The sequence below is a fragment of the Carlito syrichta genome, unplaced genomic scaffold (assembly GCF_000164805.1).
Source record: "Carlito syrichta isolate Samal-C Ts95f unplaced genomic scaffold, Tarsius_syrichta-2.0.1 Scaffold303721, whole genome shotgun sequence".
Taxonomy (NCBI): Eukaryota; Metazoa; Chordata; class Mammalia; order Primates; family Tarsiidae; genus Carlito; species Carlito syrichta.
The window spans coordinates 469188-491197 of record NW_007247817.1 but is presented as its reverse complement, the minus strand read 5'-3'; the positions used below and the strand labels follow the sequence as shown (position 1 = coordinate 491197).

Sequence of the window (22010 nt, the reverse complement as noted above, 5' to 3'; positions counted from 1 at the left end):
CCCCATCCCACTTCTTGAAACATTTCTGTGACCCCAAACTTCCCTGATTTTCCCACCTTACTCAGCTTTCCTCGTCACCCCTCTTCCAGGCCCCAAGTGTCCGTGAGTCCCCGGCCTCCGTGCTGGCCCTGCTGTGCCTCCCGGCTCGTGCACGCCTGTGGCTTTAAAACCATCCGAAGCCGACGACCTCTCCCAGATGGATATTGTCAGCCCCTGACCACCTTTAACCAGTGGCCTGTGGCATCACCACTCGGATAGCTCACAGGCTACGCAGCTGTAAGGGAGAAAAAAAACGAGCTCTGGTCCCACACCCCCAACTGTTTCCAGTGTCACCTGCCCAAGTGGGTGGTGCCTCCACGTCCTCTGTCCGCCCCAAGCCCAGGAGCCGGCTTCCTTCAGCTCCGTCCTTCTCCCTCTCCCACCCCGTAGGTTTCCCGCCATCGAGTCCCACTGCATCCACCCCACAATCAGACCCACATTCCTGCCCTAATCCCTGTTTCCTCTGTCCTCATCCCACGGCTGTCCCCATCGCTGGCCTGGATTGGCCACAGCCACCTGCCTCCACTCTTCCCTGTCACCAGCCGTGAGAGCATCCCTCTGTCCACCGAAAGCCCTAGAAGGGCTTCCTGTTGCCCTAAGAATGAAAATCTTACTATGCCCTACACACATCAGAAGGGCTTGAGCTCACTCTGTCTCTCACCCTTTCCGGGTCACTCCCTGGTTCGTGTCGTTCCAGCTGACCAGCCTTCTTGGGTTTCCTTCCTGCACTGCACCTGCAAGCTTTGCCTTGACCCTGCCTTCTGCCCAGGCGCTCTCCCCAAGCCCTTCCCAGGTCTGCCCTCTCCTCATCACCCAGGCGTGACTTCCATGCCATTTCCTGGAGTCATCCAGACCAGGCCTCCCATCACCTGAGAAAGTGGTTTTCATGTAAATAACCAAACTGTTGATTTTAATTCTGTTTTGAAGCCGACTCATTCATCCTTCAAACTCCTAACAGACTAACTATAAGACATAAAGCAGCTTGGGTCTCCAGCCTCCCCGCTCCTGGAGGCTTCCCACACTAAATGCAAGGACGGAGAGGGAACGAGGCCAGCGAGCATCTGTCCTCTGCATCACCAGAGCCCTGTCACACACGCAGGACAATTGGCATCCTCTTCCAGGCACCCTCCACGTTGATGCTGACCCCATCGTGGTTAGGAACGCGGTGGATGTGGATTCCAGTCGACTGGGGATGGAGCGGCCAGCCTCAGCCCTGTGTGACCCATTGTTTTCCGAGAGCTGCCAGCTGCAGAAGCCCCCAGGCTCTCGGACCAGCTGTGGCCTCTTTGCTGAGACAGAGGCGTAGCCAAGGAGGACAGAAAGTGAAGGCAAAGAGGGCGGGTGAGCCAGGCTGCACACAGTGGCCAGGGACCAGGAACCCATCTTTCCAAGGGACGGGCTGAGGACTGGCTACTCCCCTGACCATAAATGGCCTGGCCAGGGCGCTGTTGGGGCCACCTCTCACCCTGCCTTCCCAGCTCTCCCAGAGGAATGTTCCTACAGATGGGAGACGCAAGCCAATAACGCCAGGGAGAAAGGAGCTTGCACGGGCAGTGTTTGGAGAAGATTCTCGGGAGGTCATCGGAAATGGTGAGTCATGACAAGCTAACATCTCTCCTGGGCCTCACCTGCATTCCTCTCTGTAAAGCCACGCCCAGGCTTCTAATGCTCACCTCAAATTCAGTCACGTGTACCATGAAGTCAAGGAGCTTGGTTTTCAATTGTTTCCTTATATGCAAAATACTAATCATTTAAAAAAATTTTCCACCTAATATTTGCTGATCTCATCTTGTATTTTCATATTAAAGTTTTTTTTTTTAAAGCTCTAATACAACAAGGGTACAGGGTGGATGCTTCAGCTGTATTACATTGAAGCTGTGGGTCTCATCAATGGTTTTGTCTTTCTTTCTTTTTTTTTTTTTGAGTTGGAATCTCACTCTGTCACCCAGGCTGGAGTGCAGTGGCCGCTCCCGGCCACCACAGCCTCGACCTGCTGGGCTCCAGCTACCCTTCTGCCTCAGTCTTCCAAGTAGCTGGAACTACAGGTGCATGCTACCATGCCCTGTTAGTTTTTTATTTATTGTAGAGATGATATCTTACCATGTTGCCCAAACTGGTCTCGAACCCGAAAGCTCAGGTAATCCTCTCACCTCGACCTCCCAAAGTGCTGAAACTACAGGCGTGAGCCACCGCGCCCAGCCTTGTCTTTCTTTTTTGTCCCATCTGTCTTCTGCTACATCGGCAGCAATATAGATGCTCATAATTGCATTAGAAACTTTCCATCTTTCATGTGAACCTGTGATATGTATTCAGTTGTGACTCAGTCAAACGAAGCTTGCTAAGTTAGAAGGGAAAACAAAAGAGATTTCTATCATTTCTTTATTTAAGGATTATGGAAACAACTAGGTGTCTGTCAATGGACAGATGGATAAAAGAATTGTGGCTTGGCCGGGCGTGGTGGCTCAAGTCTGTAATCCCAGCACTTTGGGAGGCTGAGGTGAGGGGATTGCCTGAGCCCACGGGTCTGAGACCAGCCTGGGCAACTTGGCAAGACCTCATCTCTACAATAAATACAAAAATTAGCCGGACGTGGTAGCATGTACCTGTAGTTCCCGCTGCTTGGAAGGCTGAAGCAGAAGGATCGCCTGAGCCCAGCAGGTCGAGGTTGCAGTGGCCATGAGCGTGCCACTGTGCTCCAGCCTGGGTGACAGCGTGAGACACCAACTCAAAAAATAAAAAAAGAAAGAAAGAAAAAAGAATTGTGGCATATATGTATGACACACATACACACATACACATATATATGGAGGCTTTTATGCTAAGTGAAATAAGTCAGACACAAAAAGAAAAATATTGCAGGATCTCACTTATCTGTGGAATATCTTTTTTAGAGAAAGGATGACTGCAAGAGGTTGAATTCAGTCTTTGGAGTTAGGAGAATCTGTGAGGTACCCCGATTTCACACTTGCAAGCTAGCGCTTGGTTAGTTTTCACACCTATGGGGTTGGAGCATCTCCTCATGGGGAAGCTGTGAGTGTGGGTACACAGTATACCCTCAGTCTCTCAGTCAATCTCTCCCTCTGTCCCCTTCTCAAACAGCAAAGCAATAAGGAGAAACACTCAGCCCCTGAGACCCCAAAGCGCTCTCAGAATCACTGTGTAGCTATGACATGCGACTCAGACTGGCAATAATCCATAAGTGTCATGTATCGGATTCTGGTACTTTGCATGTTGTGAATTCACACTGTAATTCCATCTTGGCAATTCCATGCCAAGAACTTCCCAAAGAGGTCCCCCACGCCCAGCTCGGTGCTGGCCAGGCCATGAAGAATGTGCTATCACATGGTCCTTCACACACCTGGGGCATTTTGCAGTTTGAAAGGAAGAAGCTGCCACCAACATTATTGGGTTTTCTTGGAGTTTATCCTGTGAAATAAGCAGGGCCAGTTGGTAGTATCCCATTCTGAGGATGGGAAAATTGAGCCCAGAAGAATAGACTTGTTGGAGGAAATGGAGACCAGGGAGTTTGAATGACTTTCCCAAGACCACACAGCTGTGGAGTGGCTGAGTGTGAACTCGAATCCAGATCAAGTGGCTCTAAGCCCAGGGTGGCCTCACCCCACCCAGCTGTGTCCCTTAAAGGTCACTGCATCAGATTCTTCTCCGCCCCCTTGTGTGTGCAATGTTTTTCTCTCCATGACAGCACTGTACTGTGTTTCTGCAAAATATGAATGTCTTTCTGAGGTTGGCCAAAGTCTTCGTCATCCAAATGTTGATAAACAACGCATGCAAAGCCCACTTATGGCTGCCTCGCCTCTTCTGCCATCTGCCAAAGGAAGCTTTGTCTCGGGCCTGCTGAGATCAGTGCGCAGAGCCCACTGATGAGCTCAGGCTCTGGGCAGCTGCGTCTAGTGCAGTGACTGTCAAGTGTCCCCCAGCATCTGTCAGCTTGGTTGGTGTTCGCATGAACACCTCACCCCAGTGGTGAGGTCCCTCGAGCAAGAAGATCCTGACCTAAGAGGCGCAAATAAATGTTTCTCCTGTTCTAACTCCATCCTAGAAGCAGCAATGTGGAGTGTTGTGAGCCTGGTTGCTCCATTTCACCTGCAGAAGCCTCAGGAGTGGTTTGAAAGCCTGTGGGGTGGTGGAAAGAGGCTGTCATCAGAAGACAGTAGACTCTGGGACTACTAACTAGCTGTGTGGACTTAGGCAGTCTGTTCAAATTCTCAAGCCTTGGTTGGTTATGCCAATGAAAAGATGCCAAACTCTGTAAAATATTTGAAGATAGTTTATTCTGAACCAAACTTGAGGCCCTAAGCTCAGGAACACCCTTCCTCGGGAGGTCCTGAGAACGTTTGCCCACTGAGGCTCAATGGTGACTTGGTGATATACATTTTAGGAAGACAGAGGTTACAAGAAACCATAAATCAATACGTGTGAGTTTTTCATTAGTTTGGCCCAGGAAAATGAGATATTTCCAAGTGGGAGGCTTGCAGTCATAGGTGGGTTCAAAGGTTTCTTGACAGGTAATTTGTAGTTTCTATCTAAGGAATTTTGGAAATCAGTTGAAGAGATGTTTTGTTTGAGATAAGGAGGTGGAAAATTCCAGGTTTGTTGATATGTAGATGAAATCCCATATGTGGCAGACTTCAGAGAGGACAGATAAGTGTCTTACAAATCAGGAAGTGTGGGGGTCCTGCCCCTGCAGGGATCGAGCGTCTCTGGTGGTGTGACGGTGTCAGCAATTTAAACTGGAGGGATAGATATAAAGAGAAAGAAGGGAGGGGGGGAGAAAGAAAGAGACTGGACTCCTGCTCAAGTGACCAGAAGCTGTTTAATGGGTGTAATCTCAGGGCTTTTATCCCCAAACTCTGCAAAGTTATCATCACGGGAACTCCTACTGCTATGGTTACACAAAAGGTAGCATGTGCCTTTCACATGAGCAGGTCCAGGTGCACACAGCACACCCCCCCCACTCTCAAGCAGATGTATATTTCAAACATAAGGAAAAACGTGAAGTTCTTATCCAGTTTCTATGTACCCTTAATTGTTTATAGCTACATAACATCGTTCAATACTTACACCTAAAACCAACATAATGATATATTGCCTTTTACTATTCTATGCTAATTCAAACTGGTTTCTATAAAACAGTTGGTGCTATGGTTACTCTCTCCTAGCACCAGCCGGCCTAATACAAACTTCACTGGTTCCCCTAAATCAAACTGAACTAACCACACTTCTATAATAAAATGGTTACTAAAATTTTCTTAATCTATATACAGTATTTTCTAAAACCTCTATCTATAAATTTCTGAAAGTCATATCAAGAGAACCTGTGATCTGCACTAAGGCTCCTCAATGTGACTCAAAGTTGAACTTGAATTGTTTAAAAGCAAAAACCATAAACTGTGGAAAATGGGAACAATAGACTCCCAAGTTAGCTGTGTTCATTCCGGTTTCAGAGTCCTCTGTTAGAGCCAGCTGGAGCCTTTCCTGGTTGCTTGTGCCAATGGAAAAGGAGGGAAGGAATGGGGTCTACAGCTTCTGAACACATCCTAGTGGTCTCGGGGTCAACGGTCCTTCCTGATCCCTCATGCTCAGTGGGCCTCCGTGGCCGGCTCCCAACAAGGGAGTCCACAAGAGATGACTTTGCAGGGCCATAAAATAACTTGAATTCCTTCTTTATTCATGATGTGATATCATGCTAGAGTCAGGTTGGAAAACAGACTTTTTAGAATATGCAGTACTAGGGTCATAAAATCGTATCTGGTGAGTCCTTATCAGGTGTGACTTCCCAAGCCTCTTAGGAATTTGGGTAAGAGGCAAAAGGTCAGGTTTAGTCCTCAAGTCTCTATCAAATGTGAGTGCCCTATTGCCAAGTGACAGAGAAGTGACCAGAGTCACTAGAAAGTGTGCTGGCAGGCAGGGCCACCTTAATTGAAGGGTGACATCTTTGGGGCAGGAGCTGGGGGGAGTACACATATAGGTACTTAAAACACTTGTGGACTGGGTGTAGTGGCTCAAGCCTGTAATCCCAGCACTTTGGGAGGCTGAGGAGAGAGGATTGCCTGAGCCCGGGGGTTTGAGAACCGCCTGGGCAACTTGGTGAGACCTCATCGCTACAGTAAACCAAAAACTTAGCTGGGCGTGGTGGTGCATGCCTGTAGTTCCAGGTACCTGGAAGGCTGAGGCGGAAGGATTGCCTGAGTCCAGCAGGTTGAGGCTATGGTGGCTGTGAGCGTGACACTGCACTCTAGCCTGGGCGACAGAGTGAGATTCCAACTCACAAAAAACCAAAAACAAACACAAAAAACCACTTGTGATTCACAAAACCTTTCCTCATTTATGAGCCCATCTGAATCCCAGCCCACCAGTAAGTTGACCGAGATAGGTATTTAACCAAGTTTGCATATCCTGGGCTCCCTCTTCTGTTGCCATCTTTCAGGTGGGATTTGAGTCACACAGAGTCAGGCCCATCTGGAATGTTTTAAGACAAAAGCTCTAATTGTTTTCATTTATCCACAGCATAATTTCTGGTGAGTCTCTGGGTCTTGGTTTCCTCTTCTATAAAATGAGGGTTTTGAGGTCCATGGTCTTGGAGGCAAACTCAGGTGTGAAATGTTATGATTCTTTTGCATTCTTCATAAGATTCCGACTGTCGGGTGACATGTCATGTAAAAACTCAGCAACCGTATTGCTTCTAGAATGGTGGAAACTGGGCTTGAGAGGCCTCTGGGACGATGAGGAGAAGCTGTTTTGGGGGCGGAGTCCTAGGGAGGCCGGGCCAGAAGTGGGCCTAGCTGGGGGACCATTAATCAGGGGCAGTTAGACCCATGAGGTAGAGGGTCCAGAGAGGAAACAAGACCCCTTCAGCTCAGGGAAAAGAGAGGCGGAGAGTGTCACCAGTTGAGTCACAGCAGGGTCTGCCCTTTGTTCCCATCCAGGGAAGGCGCTTGGTAAGGAGCAGCCTGGAGGGCCTGGCATCAGCGAGCCCAAACTGGGGTGACAGGGCTGGGGACAGGGAGGAGAAATGAGCTGCCGGAGACCTGGGCGGGCCTGACCCAGATAAGTGGGCACTTGGGCAGGCTCTGTGGTGCCCCGTGAAGCCATGAGCTTTGGATAATTGGGGAGAAGAAAGATCAGCTGTCCAGGGAGGGGAGGGAAGAGGAATGTCAGCTTCTCTGTCATCCCTACCTGCTCAACTCCAGCAGCCTAAAGCCTCTGTCTCAGACTCAGCAAACACGCAAGCCTTGTCTTAGCTTGCCCTGGGAAGGGAGTTTAAGGACTGGGTGATCTTTTGGCCTGTGCCCCTGACTTTCTGTCCTGAGCAGAATGTACAAATTGCTTTTTTACTTATTTATTGTATTTATTATTTTTATTTCTTAATTATTATAAAGATATGGGATACAATTTAGGGTTAGGTATACAAACATTGATTATGCAGGGACCCTTGTTGGTGAGGTGCGCCCCTCCCTCCCCTGGCAGTTTCCCTCCGCTGCCAATCCCATATGCAGCCATAAGGAAGGCAAACCCAGGGACTTCACAGCAACTTGGATAGATTTCGAGTCGATCATACTCAGTGATCTATCAGAAACAAAGAACAGAGTACCTTATGTTCTCACTCCTAAGAGGACCTTGGGCAAATTGCTTTTAAATTCACGCCGTCCTCTCCCTGAAAGGAGTTCTGGGAAATTAAAAAAAGCCATGGCAGCGCTTTGCTGAATTTTTAGCAGTGTTCTTGCCGCCCCTGTGGATGACCTCTCAGGCAACATCCTGTCTGAATGGCCCCTTTGCCTGGCCAGGATTGAGGACCTGGTGTCGGCCGACTGACTTGGGGCTGGGGGAGGAACCTCAGCCTCCTTGGCTCTCCCTGCTTCTTTTAGGGTGGAGACTAGGCCTGAGGCCTGGGGCTGGTTGAGCCAGTAGGATCAGGGATCTCTTGGAATCTGCCAGAGATGGGGGTAGAGGGTTGAGGGGAGGGTTAGAATTTGCAGACCATTCCCGGGAGCTTGACTGTGGCCTTCTCTCCTGTAGGGTTTCTCTCTGAACTTCACGTTGCCGGCCAACATGGTGAGTATAGCAGCCCCAGGCACCAGCAGGTCAGCCAAGGCCAGTGTGGAATCCACACCCGGTCTCCAGTGTGATCACACAAACCTCACACGCGGTGATGAGTCACCCGGTCTTCCAGAGGCACTGAGGCATAACTGAGGGGTGCCGAGAGAAATTGTGTCAATCATACAACTTACAGATGCACATCTTGAAAAGGAAAACAGAAAAAAACAGCAAAGCCCTAAATTCCCTTGAGCAGAAAACATTGGCGGAACACCTTCCCGTCCTGCTTACATAAACTTTGACTTTTATTTTTGTAGGGCCACAAGGAAAAGTTCCCCTTGGCCCTCCCTCTGAAGGTTTGTGGAAAAATCAACTCACAAAAAGCAGATTAGTTGGAGAAAAGGCTTACAAATGTATTTAACGTGTATACAGAGGGTGCCCCCAAAATGTATATTTTGGGAAGGAAAAAACATTTTAAGGAAGGAAAAAACAGTGTTATAACCAAAGATGAACCCAAGTCACGTTTGACTTCTGCAATTACAAGAGGTGCTCAAAGTGGTTCCCATCAGTGTCCAGACACTTCTGATGATGGCAACCTGAAAGTCCTACATGGAAAACATCGCTTAAAATGCTTATACGTTTTTTTGGCACCTCGGTACATGGGAGCCTTCAGAATGAAGACCCAAAGACACAGGATAAATTGTTTTTATGCTTAGTTTCAACAAAGTATAGACCGCTGTGTAGAAATATGACTGGACAAAAAGTGTGTGATATAATCTTCATAGACTGAATGATAACACCCAGCAAGCACATTGGTCTATATTCTTCTTAGCTTCTCTGAGCAACCTTCTTTTTCTTCTTGATATGGGGCGGGACTCTTTCTAAAATAGTGGTCTTGTGACCTACCATCAAATGAGGTAGGTTGGAGAATCTTTTTTTTTTTCTTTTTGAGTTGGAGTCTCACTCCTTCGCCCAGGCTGGAGTACAGTGGCATGCATGCCCATGGCCACCCCAGCGTTGACCTGCTGGGCTCCAGTGATCCTTCCGCCTCAACCTTTCGTGTAGCTGGGGCTATAGACGTGCGCTGCCACACCCAGCTATTTTTTAATTTAATTGTAGAGATGAGGTCTTGCCAGGTTGCCTGGGCTAGTCTTGAACCCACGGGTTCAGGCAATCCACTTGCCTCAGTCTCTCAAAGTGCTGGGATTACAGGCTGAGCCACTGTGCCCGGCCAGGAGAATTTCTTTATGACCAGTTTTCATATGGAAAGGCGAGGGAAGTCGGGTGTGGTGGCTCAAACCTATAATCCCAGCACTTTGGGAGGCCAAGGCAGGAGGATCGCTTGAACCTAGGAGTTCAAGACCAGCCTGGGCAACTTGGCGAGAACTTGTCTCTACAAAAAATAAAAAAAATTGCCAGGTGTGGTGGCACGTACCTGCAGTCCCAGCTACCCGGAAGACTGAGGTAGAAGGATCATCTGAGCCCAGGAGGAGCTTGAGGCTGCTGTGAGCCGTGAGTATGTCATTGCACTCTGGCCTGGGCAACAGAGTGAGACCCTGACTCAAAGCAAACAAAAAATTAAAGGTTTCCAGTTATGGATGGTGTACAGTTTCAACCCACAGTTACTCTTGCACCTTCTGTTATGCTGTGAAATGACAGCACTAACAACCAGGTTGTTTTCTGATCAATTGTCCTGCTATGATTGTGCGAGACATTTTCCTGGCCTAGTTTTTTAGTAAGTTCGGTCGTGCCAAATTTTTCTGATAATTTATAAGTTATTCAAAGTGAATAAACTGAATCTTATTAGTAAGAGGACTCCTAAGCCAGTACTTATTGTACTGAAATATAAAAGCATAATTCTAGAGAGTAGCAGAAAGCTAGAGTCTTGTGAGTTATTGCCAGACTTCTGGTACCCACCATTGTCTGCCCTGGACGTCTCTGTCCCAAATTGTTGGCATCTGTCCCAGGTTCTGGGGTAGGAGGGGGCTTGCACTGCCTCCCTGCTTCAGCCTCTGCCTGTTGTCTGCAGACCAATTCCCTGATCCCACCTCGCCTTGCCTGTCAACACCTTTTCCTTCAGCCCTGGCTGGAACCTCCCGCATGGCTGCCAGAACCCGCCAGGTCTGTAGAGACCCAGACACAGATGTTGTCCTGGCTTGGCCCATCATATCAAGATAACACAGAGAAGCTGGAAACCATTGCTCAGGGCAGTGAGGGCGTGTGGGGTGGGAGGAAGGCTCTCACGGGGCCAGTTCATGCCTTCCGGAGATGCTTTTTGGTTAGCAGCTCACTTCTCTGAGAACTTTCTCTGAGAACACTTTGTACCTGCATAGGGCAACCAACCACCCAAGTGGGTCTGGGCTCTCTGCTTCCAGCACCAGAGGTCCTGTGTCCTGGGCAGCTTCTCTGGCCATACTGCCTGGGAGTTGCATTTTGATTGCATGGCCTTGCCCTTCCTGTGGAGCTGATGGACTGGGGATGTCTGCACCCTGGGGAGCAGGGAAGAGGTGGACTCCAGCACCTCTCTACAGGGTGGTTGGGACAGGGCTACCTCTACGAGTCTCCTGCTGGGCCACACTGAACCACCGAGAGGAAAGCACTAGGTTGGGGTGCTGTGTTGGGTCCTGGAGATCAGGGAGCACAGTGGCTAAGGGCATGGATCCAGGAGCCAGACTCTTTGGGGTCTGTCACCCTGCACAAGTGACTTCACTTCTCTGTGCCTCACTGATTTTGTCTGCCAAATGGGGATCTAGTTCTGCTTTCTCACTGGCTGTTGTGAAGAATATGTGGCATTTTCTTTCTTTTTTTTTGAGTTGGAGTCTCACTCTGTTGCCCAGGCTGGAATGCAGTGGTACGTTCATGACCACCGCAGCCTTGACGTTCTGGGCTCAAGTGATCCTTCTGCCTCGGCCTCCTGGAACTACAGGCATGTGCCATCACGCCTGGCTAATTTCTTTTTTTCTAACTGTAGAAATAAGGTCTCACCAAGTTGCCCAGGCTGGTCTTGAACCCGTGGGCTCAGGCAATCCTCTCACCTCAGCCTCCCAAGGTGCTGGGATTATAGGCATGTGCTTTTGTGCCCTGCCCGTTGTGAAGAATAAATGAGTCAAAAACTCCATCTGGAGAGAGAGCAGGCATACAGGCTGAGAGGAGCCTGGGTGGAAAGACATGCTGCTCTGGAGAGATGGTGCGGGGGTGGGGGGGAGGGCAGGGGGCGGAGAGGTGGAGAGCAGGGGGGTGGGGAGATGGAGAGAGCTCCAGTCCCTGGAGAAGGCAGCTTCCCATCTGCCCCGGGCTCCAGAGGGCACCCCTTCCTCCTTAGAGTTAATTCTTCCTTTGTGCTGGTCAAAGCCACCCCAAGTAAATTCCTGTAATCAGAAGATATCTGAAACAGTGGCTGACTCTTCCCGCCATCCTTAGAGCACTTTAGGTGAATGCAGAATTAAAGTCACATGGGGGGGGGTGGGTTATGCTTAGGTAAAAGAGTGACCATTTAAGTACCAAGTGTCAACGTCTAGTTATCAAATTCCTCTTCTGATGGGAGCTTCTGGAAAAGAGGTCTGGACCTGGAATTCAAACACCCAATTTCAGGTTAGATTTCTCTGGGGGATTTTGGATAAGTCTCATCATTTATCTGAGATCTGTGACTTTTTTTTGTAAAAAAGATATTATTTGTCAAAAGCCTAAGCCCCAGGGATTCCAATGGACTCACTGAGGTTGTGGAAAGGATTAAATTAATAGCAGATCTGATCAGAGTTTTGCAGCGTTTAAAGGAATGATGAAAGCTCACACTTCTGATACTCACTCGATCCACCCAACATCCCTAGAGGTATAGCTAACATCCTACCATGTAGACGACGCAAGGTCCCTCAGCCTGTGAGTGGAGAAATTGTCATTCCATGGTGGGCAGTGTGACCCACACCCTTCAATTCACACACACTCCTTAGTGTCACTTCCATAGTCAGTTGCTCATGGAGAACTTTGTTCTTGAGATTTCTTGATCAAGAGAAGGCTTTCGCCCGAAATACCCCATAAATGAGTGAAATTCAGTGAAGATGTGAACCGGACACACATCATGTGCTTGCTCCATGTGGGGTTACCCTAGGAGTGTGGATAGCTCACAGCCTCCGCCGTCTGCCTCATGACATGCTTGTTTGAAAACAAATAAGGCTTCCTTAAAGAGTCTTGCTTTCACTGGTATTTATGTTTTCCTTCAAGCAACGTTACAAATCTCCCCAAAGGGTGCGGGTGCGGGGTCTAGGGACAGAGGAAGTCATTTAAGTTATAAAATATGTTATGGCAAATCCACAGGGTGAATAATGAACACATCACTGGAATTTCTGAATTATTTCTCCTTGTAACCAGATTTTATCCCAATTCTTACCTGAGAAGCCATCAAGTAAGGTTCTGATTGGCGATTGTCATTGACAGAAAGTTTCGCAGAGGGGCCAACTTCAGGCCTACCAGTCTAACCTTTCACAGACCGTCTCGTGTAATGTATGTTTTATGGATTTTGTCCTTTTCCAACGCGTGTTCTTCTTCCACACAGACGACCGCTCCTGTCACGGGTGGGAAAGAGGCCGTAAGTACATCCCTTAAGTTCCCGGGGCTTAGTCATCGCAGATGGCATTCACCAAGTGTCAACAGAAGAAGCCAGACACAAGAGAACCCAGGTCTTACACATGCAGCTGTATGATGTTGGAAAATAGACAGACTCATCCATGGTGATGGATTTCATGACAGCGGTCACTTACGGGGAACTGGGAGTGAATGTGACAGGGGCTGGGAATGTTCTGCGTCTTGATCTGGGTGTTGGTTTTATGAGTGTTTTTCTCATGTGAAAGGTCATCAACCTATATATTTATGATTCGTGTGTTGTATTATTCTTCAGTAAAACCACCCCCTCCCAAAAGGGAAGGAGAAACCAGTATTATGTCAGCTATACATTTATAGGAATCCTGAAGGTCAACTTCAATGTTTCCAGATAATAGGCAGTTCTGAAAACTTAGGTGGCTTCAAGCATGGCTCTTCCCACTCAGAGCAAAGCAAAGTGGGAATCTGAACGTTAATTGGTTAATGCATCTAATGTAAACCTTTTTTTTTTTTTTTTTTTGTCTGAGCCTCACTCTGTCACCCAGGTTTGGAGTGCAGTGGCACAGTCATGGTTCACCTCAGCCTTCACTTCCTGGGCTCAGGCGATCCTTCCACCTCAGCTTCCCAAATAGCTGGGATTACAGTTGTAAGCCACTATACCCACCTATTTTTTTTTTTGTAGAGCTGAGGTCTCGTTATGTTGCTCAGGCTGGGCTCAAGCATCCTCCTAATTTGGTCCCCCAGAGTTCTGGGATTACAAGTGTGAGCCACTGTGCTTACTCAGCCGAGTGTAAACAAAATTTAAAAAATATACATCAAAATGGTGTGATATTTGATAAAAGCCTTTTCTTTTTGCCAGGCTGCTGGGTGAAAATGGTATTGAATTGTTGGTCTGAATTTTTTCTCAGCTTTTCCTGTGTGGAGGAAACATTTGTGTTTCTGTTCCTAAGAATACCTGTTCCTACCTTTTGCCCATTTTTTTTATTGGACTATTACCCTTTCCAATTGATTTGAACTATGGAAATTAAGTCCTGTGAAAGCAAATCATTTGGCATGTATGTTATAAATATTTTCACAGTGCTTCATTACCCTTTTAATTTTGTATATGACATTTAGGGTCCTTGCAGGTTTTCTTGTTTTGTTTTGTATTATTGAGTTTTTTCTTCATTCCTGAAGACTCTGGGCTTCCCTGAGTCTGAACTTTTCTCTCTCTGCCAGGACTGTGGGCCCTCTCTTGGAGTGGCTGCAGGCATTCCAACCCTGGTGGCCACAGCCTTGCTGGTGGCTTTGCTATTTACTTGGATTCACCGAAGGAGAAGCAGCATTGAGTCCATGGAGGTGATTATCAACTTTCTTGAATCTGGACATGTAGGCAAGAATTGGCATTTCAGTGAACTGGCTTTTGGGCTAAGGGTGTCAAAATTCAGGGCCCATGTCTGTTTCCTGAGGTCGAGATGGTGGAAATTTCTGTGCCACAATTTCCACCTCAAACTTGACATTATGCACCAGACAGCTGATGTGTCATATGACCCTCAGGTCAGTTGAGGAAAACATGGCAAACACATGTCTGTATAGTGGGTGTATTTTCTAAAGTTGAGAAACCAAAGGGCACAAGCTTCACAAGAGAGGATGAAGACTGGTAAGACAGGGGACAAAAGATGCTGAGGTGTCTATGTTTAGGGACATGTCCAGAGGTATGTGACTCTATTTATCTTTGCTTTTTCTCCTCATCTGAATATACATAATTAATAAGAGAATCTACATCTAAGCCCCCCACCCTCTGAATGCCAGGTTGCTCTGAGGAGCATGCTTAGAATGCAAAGTCTACCCAGACCCATATCCAACAAGGTTCCATGGTTGTGATTCAGCTGGGTCATGTGGGCGCTGGATTGTAATCTCATTCTCTAAGAACATTCATGGTGGTCCCCACACTGGCAAGCATTAGTGAGGATATACAAAATCAAGGTTCTAATCCTGTCACTTTGTGATTTATATGATCCAGAACACACGACAACATTTTCTACGCCTTGGTTAGTTCAGAATCACAAAATTACCTGCCTTTGTTTAAAAGGTAGGCCAAGTTGTAAGAATGAAATGAGAGCATAGGTAATGAACATCTTTACATCACACGTAAAGATTTATTGACAAGTTGTAACTTTTTTTTTTTTTTTTAGTCGGAGTCTCACTCTGTTGTTCAAGCTGGAGTGCAGTGGCACACTCACGGCCACTGCAGCCTCGACCTGCTGGGCTCAGGTGATCCTTCCGCTTGAGCCTTCCAAGTAGCCAGAACTACAGGCACGTGCTACCACGCCCAGCTAATTTTTTATTTATTGTAGAGATGAGGTCTCACCAAGTTGCCTGGGCTGGTCTCGAACCTGCGGGCTCAGGCAATCCACTTGCCTTGGCCTCCCAAAGTGCTGGGATGTCACTGAGCCCAACTGACAAGTTGTAACTTTAAACACATTAAGAAGTACTGTGGTTGGTGGCAGTATTACTTATATAATTAATAGCTTCTCAACCTTTAGTGCACTTTAAAATCACCTGGAAAGCTAAAAAGATAATACCAATTACCAAACCAATTAAATCAGAATTTCTAGATGATAGAGTTGTGGCACTAATCTTTTAAAAACAAACAGACAGCCAGGCTCCGTGGCTCAGCCTGTAATCCCAGCACTTTGGGAGGCTGAGGTGAGAGGACTACCCGAACCCATGGGTTTGAGAATAGCCTGGGCAACTTGGTGAGACCTCATCTCTACAATAAATAAAAAAATTAGCCGGGCGTGGTGGCGTGTGCCTGTCGTTTCAGCTACTTAGAAGGCTGAGGTGGAAGGATCATCTGAGCCCAGCAGGTCGAGGCTGTGATGGCTGTGAGCGTGCCACTGCACCCCAGCCTGGGCGATGGAGTGAGACTCCAGCACACACACACACACACACACACACACACACACACGCAAAACAACAAACCTTTTGATTATAGATAATTTTTAAACATATGCGATCCAACAATTAAGTTAGCAAACTCATGCTAGAACAAGTGCTCCATCCCTCACTGCTGAATATCACTCCGGTCACCTTCGAAGTTCTCCCCTTGGGAAGCTATGCACTAATGCCAGTGCTTAGTCCACCAATCAAAGCAATTTTGGAACTCTCTTTTTGGAATGGCCATCAGAGCTGTCGTCGTATCACTCTTGATGTCCTGAACGTCATCACAGTGTCTTCCTTTCAATACTTCCTTTATCTTTGAGTAAAGAAAAAAGTCATTGGGGACCAGATCAGGCGAACAGAGAGGGTGTTCCGATACAGTTATATGTACAGTGCTGCCAATGTAATAGTACAGTGGCCAGTTTGCGAACTCAGTGATCAGACCTCAACAAATAACAATGACAGCTCTGATGGCCATTCCAGAAAAAGAGTTCCAAAATTGCTTTGATGGGTGGACTAGAGGTTGGCGTCTGTGCATAACTTCCCGAGGGAAGTAGTTCTAAGGTGACCATAGTGATAATCAGTGACGTATGTAGCACTTTTTCTAGGGTGGTTCGTGAACCTGATTGTCGGACCTCGTATACTAAAATAGAGAACAGTATAATGAACAAAATGATCAACTAGTAGCTAGTCTTGTTTTATTTCTACTCCCACCTTTGATAATTTTTGAAGTAACTCACAACGATGTTTATATGTTTTGTTTTGGAGGGGTCTTTAAATGTTTGTGTGTTTGTTTTGCTTGTTCTAATGTGCATAATCATGGTTATGGTCAAATGCTGTGAACTTTCACTTCTTTTTTTCATTTTTTAAATCATTTTAGGAAAGTGAGAGACCATGTGAAATTTCAGAAATTGATGACAATCCCAAGATATCTGAGGTAGGAACTCTTGGTTATTATCTCCATAAATCATTCATACAGTAAAGAAGCTAAGTGTTTTTAAACCTTTCATGCACAAAAGAAGCACAACGTGAACATATGTGGAAAGGCGATGACCCCGTGAATCTGTAGCACAGAGGAGGCACTCAATTCTTTTTTTTTTTTTTTTGAGTCCAGGGTCTCATTCTGCTGCCCAGGCTGGAGGTCAGTGGTACAATAACAGCTCACCACAGCCTCAACTACAGGTGCATGCCACTATACCCAGCTGATTTATTGATTTTTTTTTTTCTTGTAGAGACGAAGTCTGGCTGTATCGCCCAGGCTGACCCCAAATTCCTGGGCTCAAGCGATCCTCCTGCCTTGGCCTCCCAATGTGCAGGGATTATAGGCATGGGCCACGTGCCCAACCTCTCAGTGTATTTTTATTGGCTTAACAGAAACCCAAGTTCGAGTTAATATTAGAAAATCAATTAATATAATTTATTTCACTGACAAAAGAGACAAGTCATGTGACCATCTCAATAGAAGACAGTTCAAAAAATTTAAGTCATTTGTGATCTGAACTTCACAAACTAAAAATAGAATAGAACCTTTCTTTTTTTCTTTTTTTGAGTTGGAGTCTCACTCTGTCGCCCAGGCTGGAGTGCAGTGGCACACTCACGGCCATCCCAGCTTTGACCTGCTGGGCTCCAGGGATCCTTCTGCCTCAGCCTTCCAAGTAGCCGGAACTCCAGGCACACACTACCATACCCGGCTAATTTTTTTATTTATTGTAGAGACGAGGTCTCGCCAAGGTGCCTGGGCTGGTCTCGAACCCATGGGCATGGGCAATCCACTCACCTTGGCCTCCCAAAGTACTGGGATTACAGGCTGAGCCACCAAGCCCGGCCTAGAACCTTTCTTAACTTGAAAGAAGATATCTTATAAAAATGACAGCAGACATCATCTCTACAGGTAAAATGGTGAACGTATTGTCTTTAAGATCAGAAATAAAATGAATATTCACTAACAGCACTTCTAGTTAATATTGCACTTTAGGTCCTAGTCAACGTAGTAGGCTAAGAAAGATATTTTAACAAGTTTACTGGATGCAAAAATGAATATACAAAAGTAGTTTACATTTCTCAACATCAATTAATTAGTAAAAATAATTTTAAAAATTACTATTTTGCAATGGTAGTACAAATATGTAGAATGCTAAGGAATAAATCTAACAAAAATATGCAGTCCCTTTATAGAAAATAATAAAACTTTAGTTAAAAAAAATTAAATAATGCATAAATAATGGGAGTTATATACATGCTCCTGAATAGCAAGACTCAATAACTTAAAAATGTCAAACAACCACAGGTTGATCCATATAATACATGTAATTCCAATATAAATCTCAATAAAATTTTTCATGGAACTTAAAAAGGTACTTCTAAGATCTATATGGTATAAGGTAGAAAAAGTTTTTAAAAGAAACAATGAACAGATAAAACAAATAGAAAACAAATAGCAAGATGGTAGATTTAAACCCAATCATATCAATAATCACATTAAATGTAAATGGTCTAAATACTCCAGTTAACAGGCAGAGACATTCAGATTGGCTATAAAAACAAGATCCAAGTATATGAGGCCTGCAAAAACCCACTTTAAGTATAAAGATGCAAATAGGTGAAAAGTTAAAGGATATAAAAACAGTAAGCAAAAGAGAGATGAGAGGCTTGAAAAACTCTCCCAAAGCAGTAAGCTCAGGCAATTGTAGGCCTCTCCTCATTTGTTTTCTGTCTCTCATGGATCACTTCTTCTTTGCCTGTGGTCCAGTGTCTTGAAAACTATTGTTTTGAATGATTTGTCTGATTTTTGGCTGTTGCAGGCAGGAGGGTAAATGTGGTTGCTGTTACTCCATCTTGACCAGAAGAAGTAGTCTCTCTCGTGTTTTTTAAAACCTATTTGTTTTCTCAAGAATCCTAGGAGATCACCTACACATGAGAGGAACACAATGGGAGCACAAGAAGCCCACATCTATGTGAAAACCATAGCAGGAAGCGAGGAACCTGTGCGCGATCCTTACCGCCCTATAGAAATGGAGAGAAGGCGGGGATTGTGGTGGCTTGTGCCCAGACTGAGCCTGGAATGACACAACTCAGCCAAGGAGCAGTCTTGGAGCTGGAACAGGGCTGAAAACCCCGAGTTGTTCTTGGAGAGGAAACATGCCAAGCTGCTTCTTAACCAATCCAAATTTCATTTACAGATCTGGAACACTTTGGGGTTGATTTATCTCTTTAGGAAAGAACTCCAACAAGGTTCGTTCCAACTCTCAGACCTAGTGGTTTAACACACTGTGACTCACCAGGTGAGTTCACTGTTCACCGTGTATCCAGATGGAGCCTTTAGGTCCTGTTCTTGACTCCAGTGGGAATTAACTTTTCTTTGTGAATTTGGGAAAGGGGCTTGGTTTCTGAGTGTCTCACCCTCTTGCCTCTTTTTCATATCTCATTTCTCCAAAAAGCCCTCCGATCTGACTTCCATGGGCATGTTGGCAAGTTCCGCCCGGTGCAAGTTGGGATAGAAATGAAGCTTACGGGGAATATGTGGGGGGAAGCAGCTACTTATGTCTGAATGGCTCATGGCAGAGGTCACATGGGGCCCCACATTCCCTGACCACGAGGCAGCACCCAGCTCGAGCATGTCATACAGCAGGGGAGAGAACTTGGGCCCTTAAGTCAGACCTACCCCTGGGCAGCTGTGTGACTTTGCAGAAATTGTTGAAACTCTCCAAGCCTAGTTTTTGCTTTTGTCAAAGAGGGGGGACTATTCCTTGCCTCATGTGTGTTTGAAAAGATTAAATAAGAAATAAAGGGAAATGCCTGCTACATAGTGGGCACTCAAAATGCTCATTCTCTCTCTCTACTCCCTTCTTCCTCCCTCTTTCCATATGACTTGTTGGGGAAAGTCAAATGACTGATCACCAGCATTTATTCCTCATGGTCATAGGTTCACTCAGGGAACATTTATGGCAAACTTTCTCCATGTTCTGTGATCCAAGGTTGACATCCAAAGGTCGTTCTAGGTGTCGCTAGCAGTCTGTGACTCTTCCAATCTAGATATGACCCTGTCCTTATACCAACAAGAAAAGCCAGGTTCCTGCAAGTTTTAAATACCAAATACAGAGACTGGTGGTGTTACGTGTAATCTTCAAGACGTTGGTGTTGATGGAGATTCGTGTTTTGTATTAAAATGACATTTCCACCGGGCACGGTGGCTCAAGCCTGTCATCCCAGCACTTTGGGAGGCTGAGGTGAGAGGATTGCCTGAGCCTGTGGGTTCGAGACCAGCCTGGGCAACATGGTGAGACCTCGTCTCTACAATAAATAAGAAAATTATCCAGGCATGGTTGCGTGTGCCTGTAGTTCTGGCTACTTGGAAGGCTGAGGTGGAAGGATCACCGGAGCCCAGCAGGTCAACGCTGGGGTGGCTGTGAGCATGCCACTGGACTTCAGCCTGGGTGACGGAGTAAGACTCCAACTCAAAAAATAAAATAATTAAAAAATAAAATGACATTTTTTCTTTACAATGAGGCATTTTTGCCTAATTCTTAAAGTAAGGCATTATAATATTTCTAATGACAATTCCTCACATATCCTTAACCTTTGTGCTTTAGGGATAGTTGCTAAAGATACAGTTTCTTTTATTTAAAAAAAAAGGTTTCAGAGTGAACAAGAGCCCTTGAACCCAGTGTGGCATCACCACTGCAGCATGCTGAGGACTCTCTCCAAGGAGGCTGAGATGAAAAAGAGAGGCTGCCTGAAGTGGAGTTGGTGCCTTGGGCATATTGGGCAAATGATAACCAGTTTGCACTATTTCCTATCAATCACTCCAGAATCCACCACCCTCTGGCTTTCTCTCATCCCAGCCACTCCTCTTCCCACTTTTCCAAGCCCCTCACTTCCTCTGTGACTCTGGGCAAACTCCCTCGCACGTGTCAAATGTCCCACCACCCACCTGGCCTCGGAGACCCCTCCTTCATCGCATCCACCTGTGTCTGTGATCAGAAAGCGTTTAGGGAAGGCGGTCCTGTGAGGACTTGTGTGTGTGCGTGCGTGCGTGTGTGTGTACGTGTGCTGGAAGTAAAGATGGGGGAGGGAAGGCAAGAGTTGCTCCAAGAGATTTTTAGAAACGGCTGTGTCCATTCTGTGGGGATAGAGATAGTGCGAACTGGTTATGAATACAAGACTGAAGGAATGGGCCAAGTAGCGACATGTCTGCAGCCCTGGAAGCTCCCTGAGGAGACCTCCAGGCAGCCTGGTGTCCCTACGCATGGCCACTGCCTTTGAACAAACAAGGCATTCGTAGGGATGGGAGGGAAATCCTGGGTCCAGGGCATCTCAGGGTTCACCTACCAGCTCCAGGAGCCACACTGAAATTCCAGAAAACATTCACAGGGCTTCCGGCGACTCAGAAACATGCCCCTCTTCCCTGAATAACCAGGACCAGGTTCTATGGACCCAATCTCTGCCATGTGCCACTATCTGCTCTTCAAAGTCCCTGGTGAATGAAGTTTTGTGCCAAGTCTCCTGGGTCCAGTCACCTTGACGAGGCAGATGTGGCCGTTTGTAAGCAGATGTGTCCAGGGATCCTGGCACTTGTATTTCTCTTTCATGTTGGGGAGGACCTGGGATCTACTGAGAGCTCAGCTGTGGCCTTGGCTTTGATACTCTGGTGTCAGCTCCAGGGCAGAATGTCGAACGTCGGTGCCTCACTTCTGAACTTGTAACCTGGAGATGGTCATTCTCAACCTCCCATCCTGCAGGGCAGTTGTGAAACCGGATTGAAATATGCATGTGAATAAGCCTCGTAGTCTATAGAGTAAGGCATGTCTTGTGCTTTGGATCATTTATTTTAAATCTACTCACAATCCATTGCTTAGAATCTTTATTTCAAATGGTTTCTGTTAAGCTAGTATTTTAAGTTCAGTATTTCTGTCATTTATATCTGCTAGGTGCACGAGAACTCATTTTGGAATAAACTAAATAAAGTAAAATGGCCATTCTCATGAAACCGCAATACGTCTGCGGCTTTTCTTTGCCTGCATTAAATTATAGGACATTGGCCCTGGTCTCAGAACCAAGGGTATCCCAGGGATGTTCCTGAAACTGGCACTTTGCTCGACCAGGCTGGAAGATGTTCAGTCCTCCATGGAGAGTGGCCCAGTGTCGTAAGGAAAGTGATGAGATCCCAAGTCAGAAGCTCTGACTCCCCAGACCTGGCCTGCTGCTAAGTTACCGGCGACCGTAAGCAGGTCACACAATGTGTTTGGATCTCACAGTCACCTGTTTCCCCTGGTGCTTCAATTGCTCCTCTCCAAGGTTATATCCACCCAGTTCAAACTTTGATTTGAAAAATGACTTTGGGCCAGGTGTGATGGCTCAAGCCTGTAATCTCAGCACTTTTGGGAGGCCGAGGCAAGAGGATT

General features: G+C 46.5%; 1 protein-coding gene across 6 annotated transcripts; it reads left to right on the top strand.

The window, feature by feature from the left end:
• Positions 1-1463: 1463 nt before the first annotated feature.
• OPALIN (oligodendrocytic myelin paranodal and inner loop protein) lies at positions 1464-19434 on the top strand. 6 transcript variants are annotated; one of them, XM_008059107.2, is made up of 6 exons: positions 1464-1629; positions 8077-8112; positions 12644-12676; positions 13906-14025; positions 16490-16546; positions 18501-19434. In XM_008059107.2, exons 1-6 carry the CDS (start codon positions 1627-1629, stop codon positions 18672-18674), a joined length of 423 nt encoding a protein of 140 aa, XP_008057298.1. In that variant the 5' UTR covers positions 1464-1626; the 3' UTR covers positions 18675-19434. The 6 variants fall into 6 exon arrangements, with proteins under 6 accessions (XP_008057298.1, XP_021568588.1, XP_021568584.1 ...); XM_021712913.1 differs by having other exon boundaries at positions 1470-1629; positions 8077-8109; positions 12640-12676; XM_021712909.1 differs by having other exon boundaries at positions 1470-1629; positions 12644-12673.
• The last annotated feature ends 2576 nt before the right edge of the window (positions 19435-22010 follow it).

Coding starts and splice junctions, on each gene's coding strand:
- OPALIN (XM_008059107.2), top strand. Junction 8,113..12,643: donor TCACGTTGCCGGCCAACATG/GTGAGTATAGCA, acceptor TCTTCCACACAG/ACGACCGCTCCTGTCACGGG. Junction 14,026..16,489: donor GCAGCATTGAGTCCATGGAG/GTGATTATCAAC, acceptor AAATCATTTTAG/GAAAGTGAGAGACCATGTGA.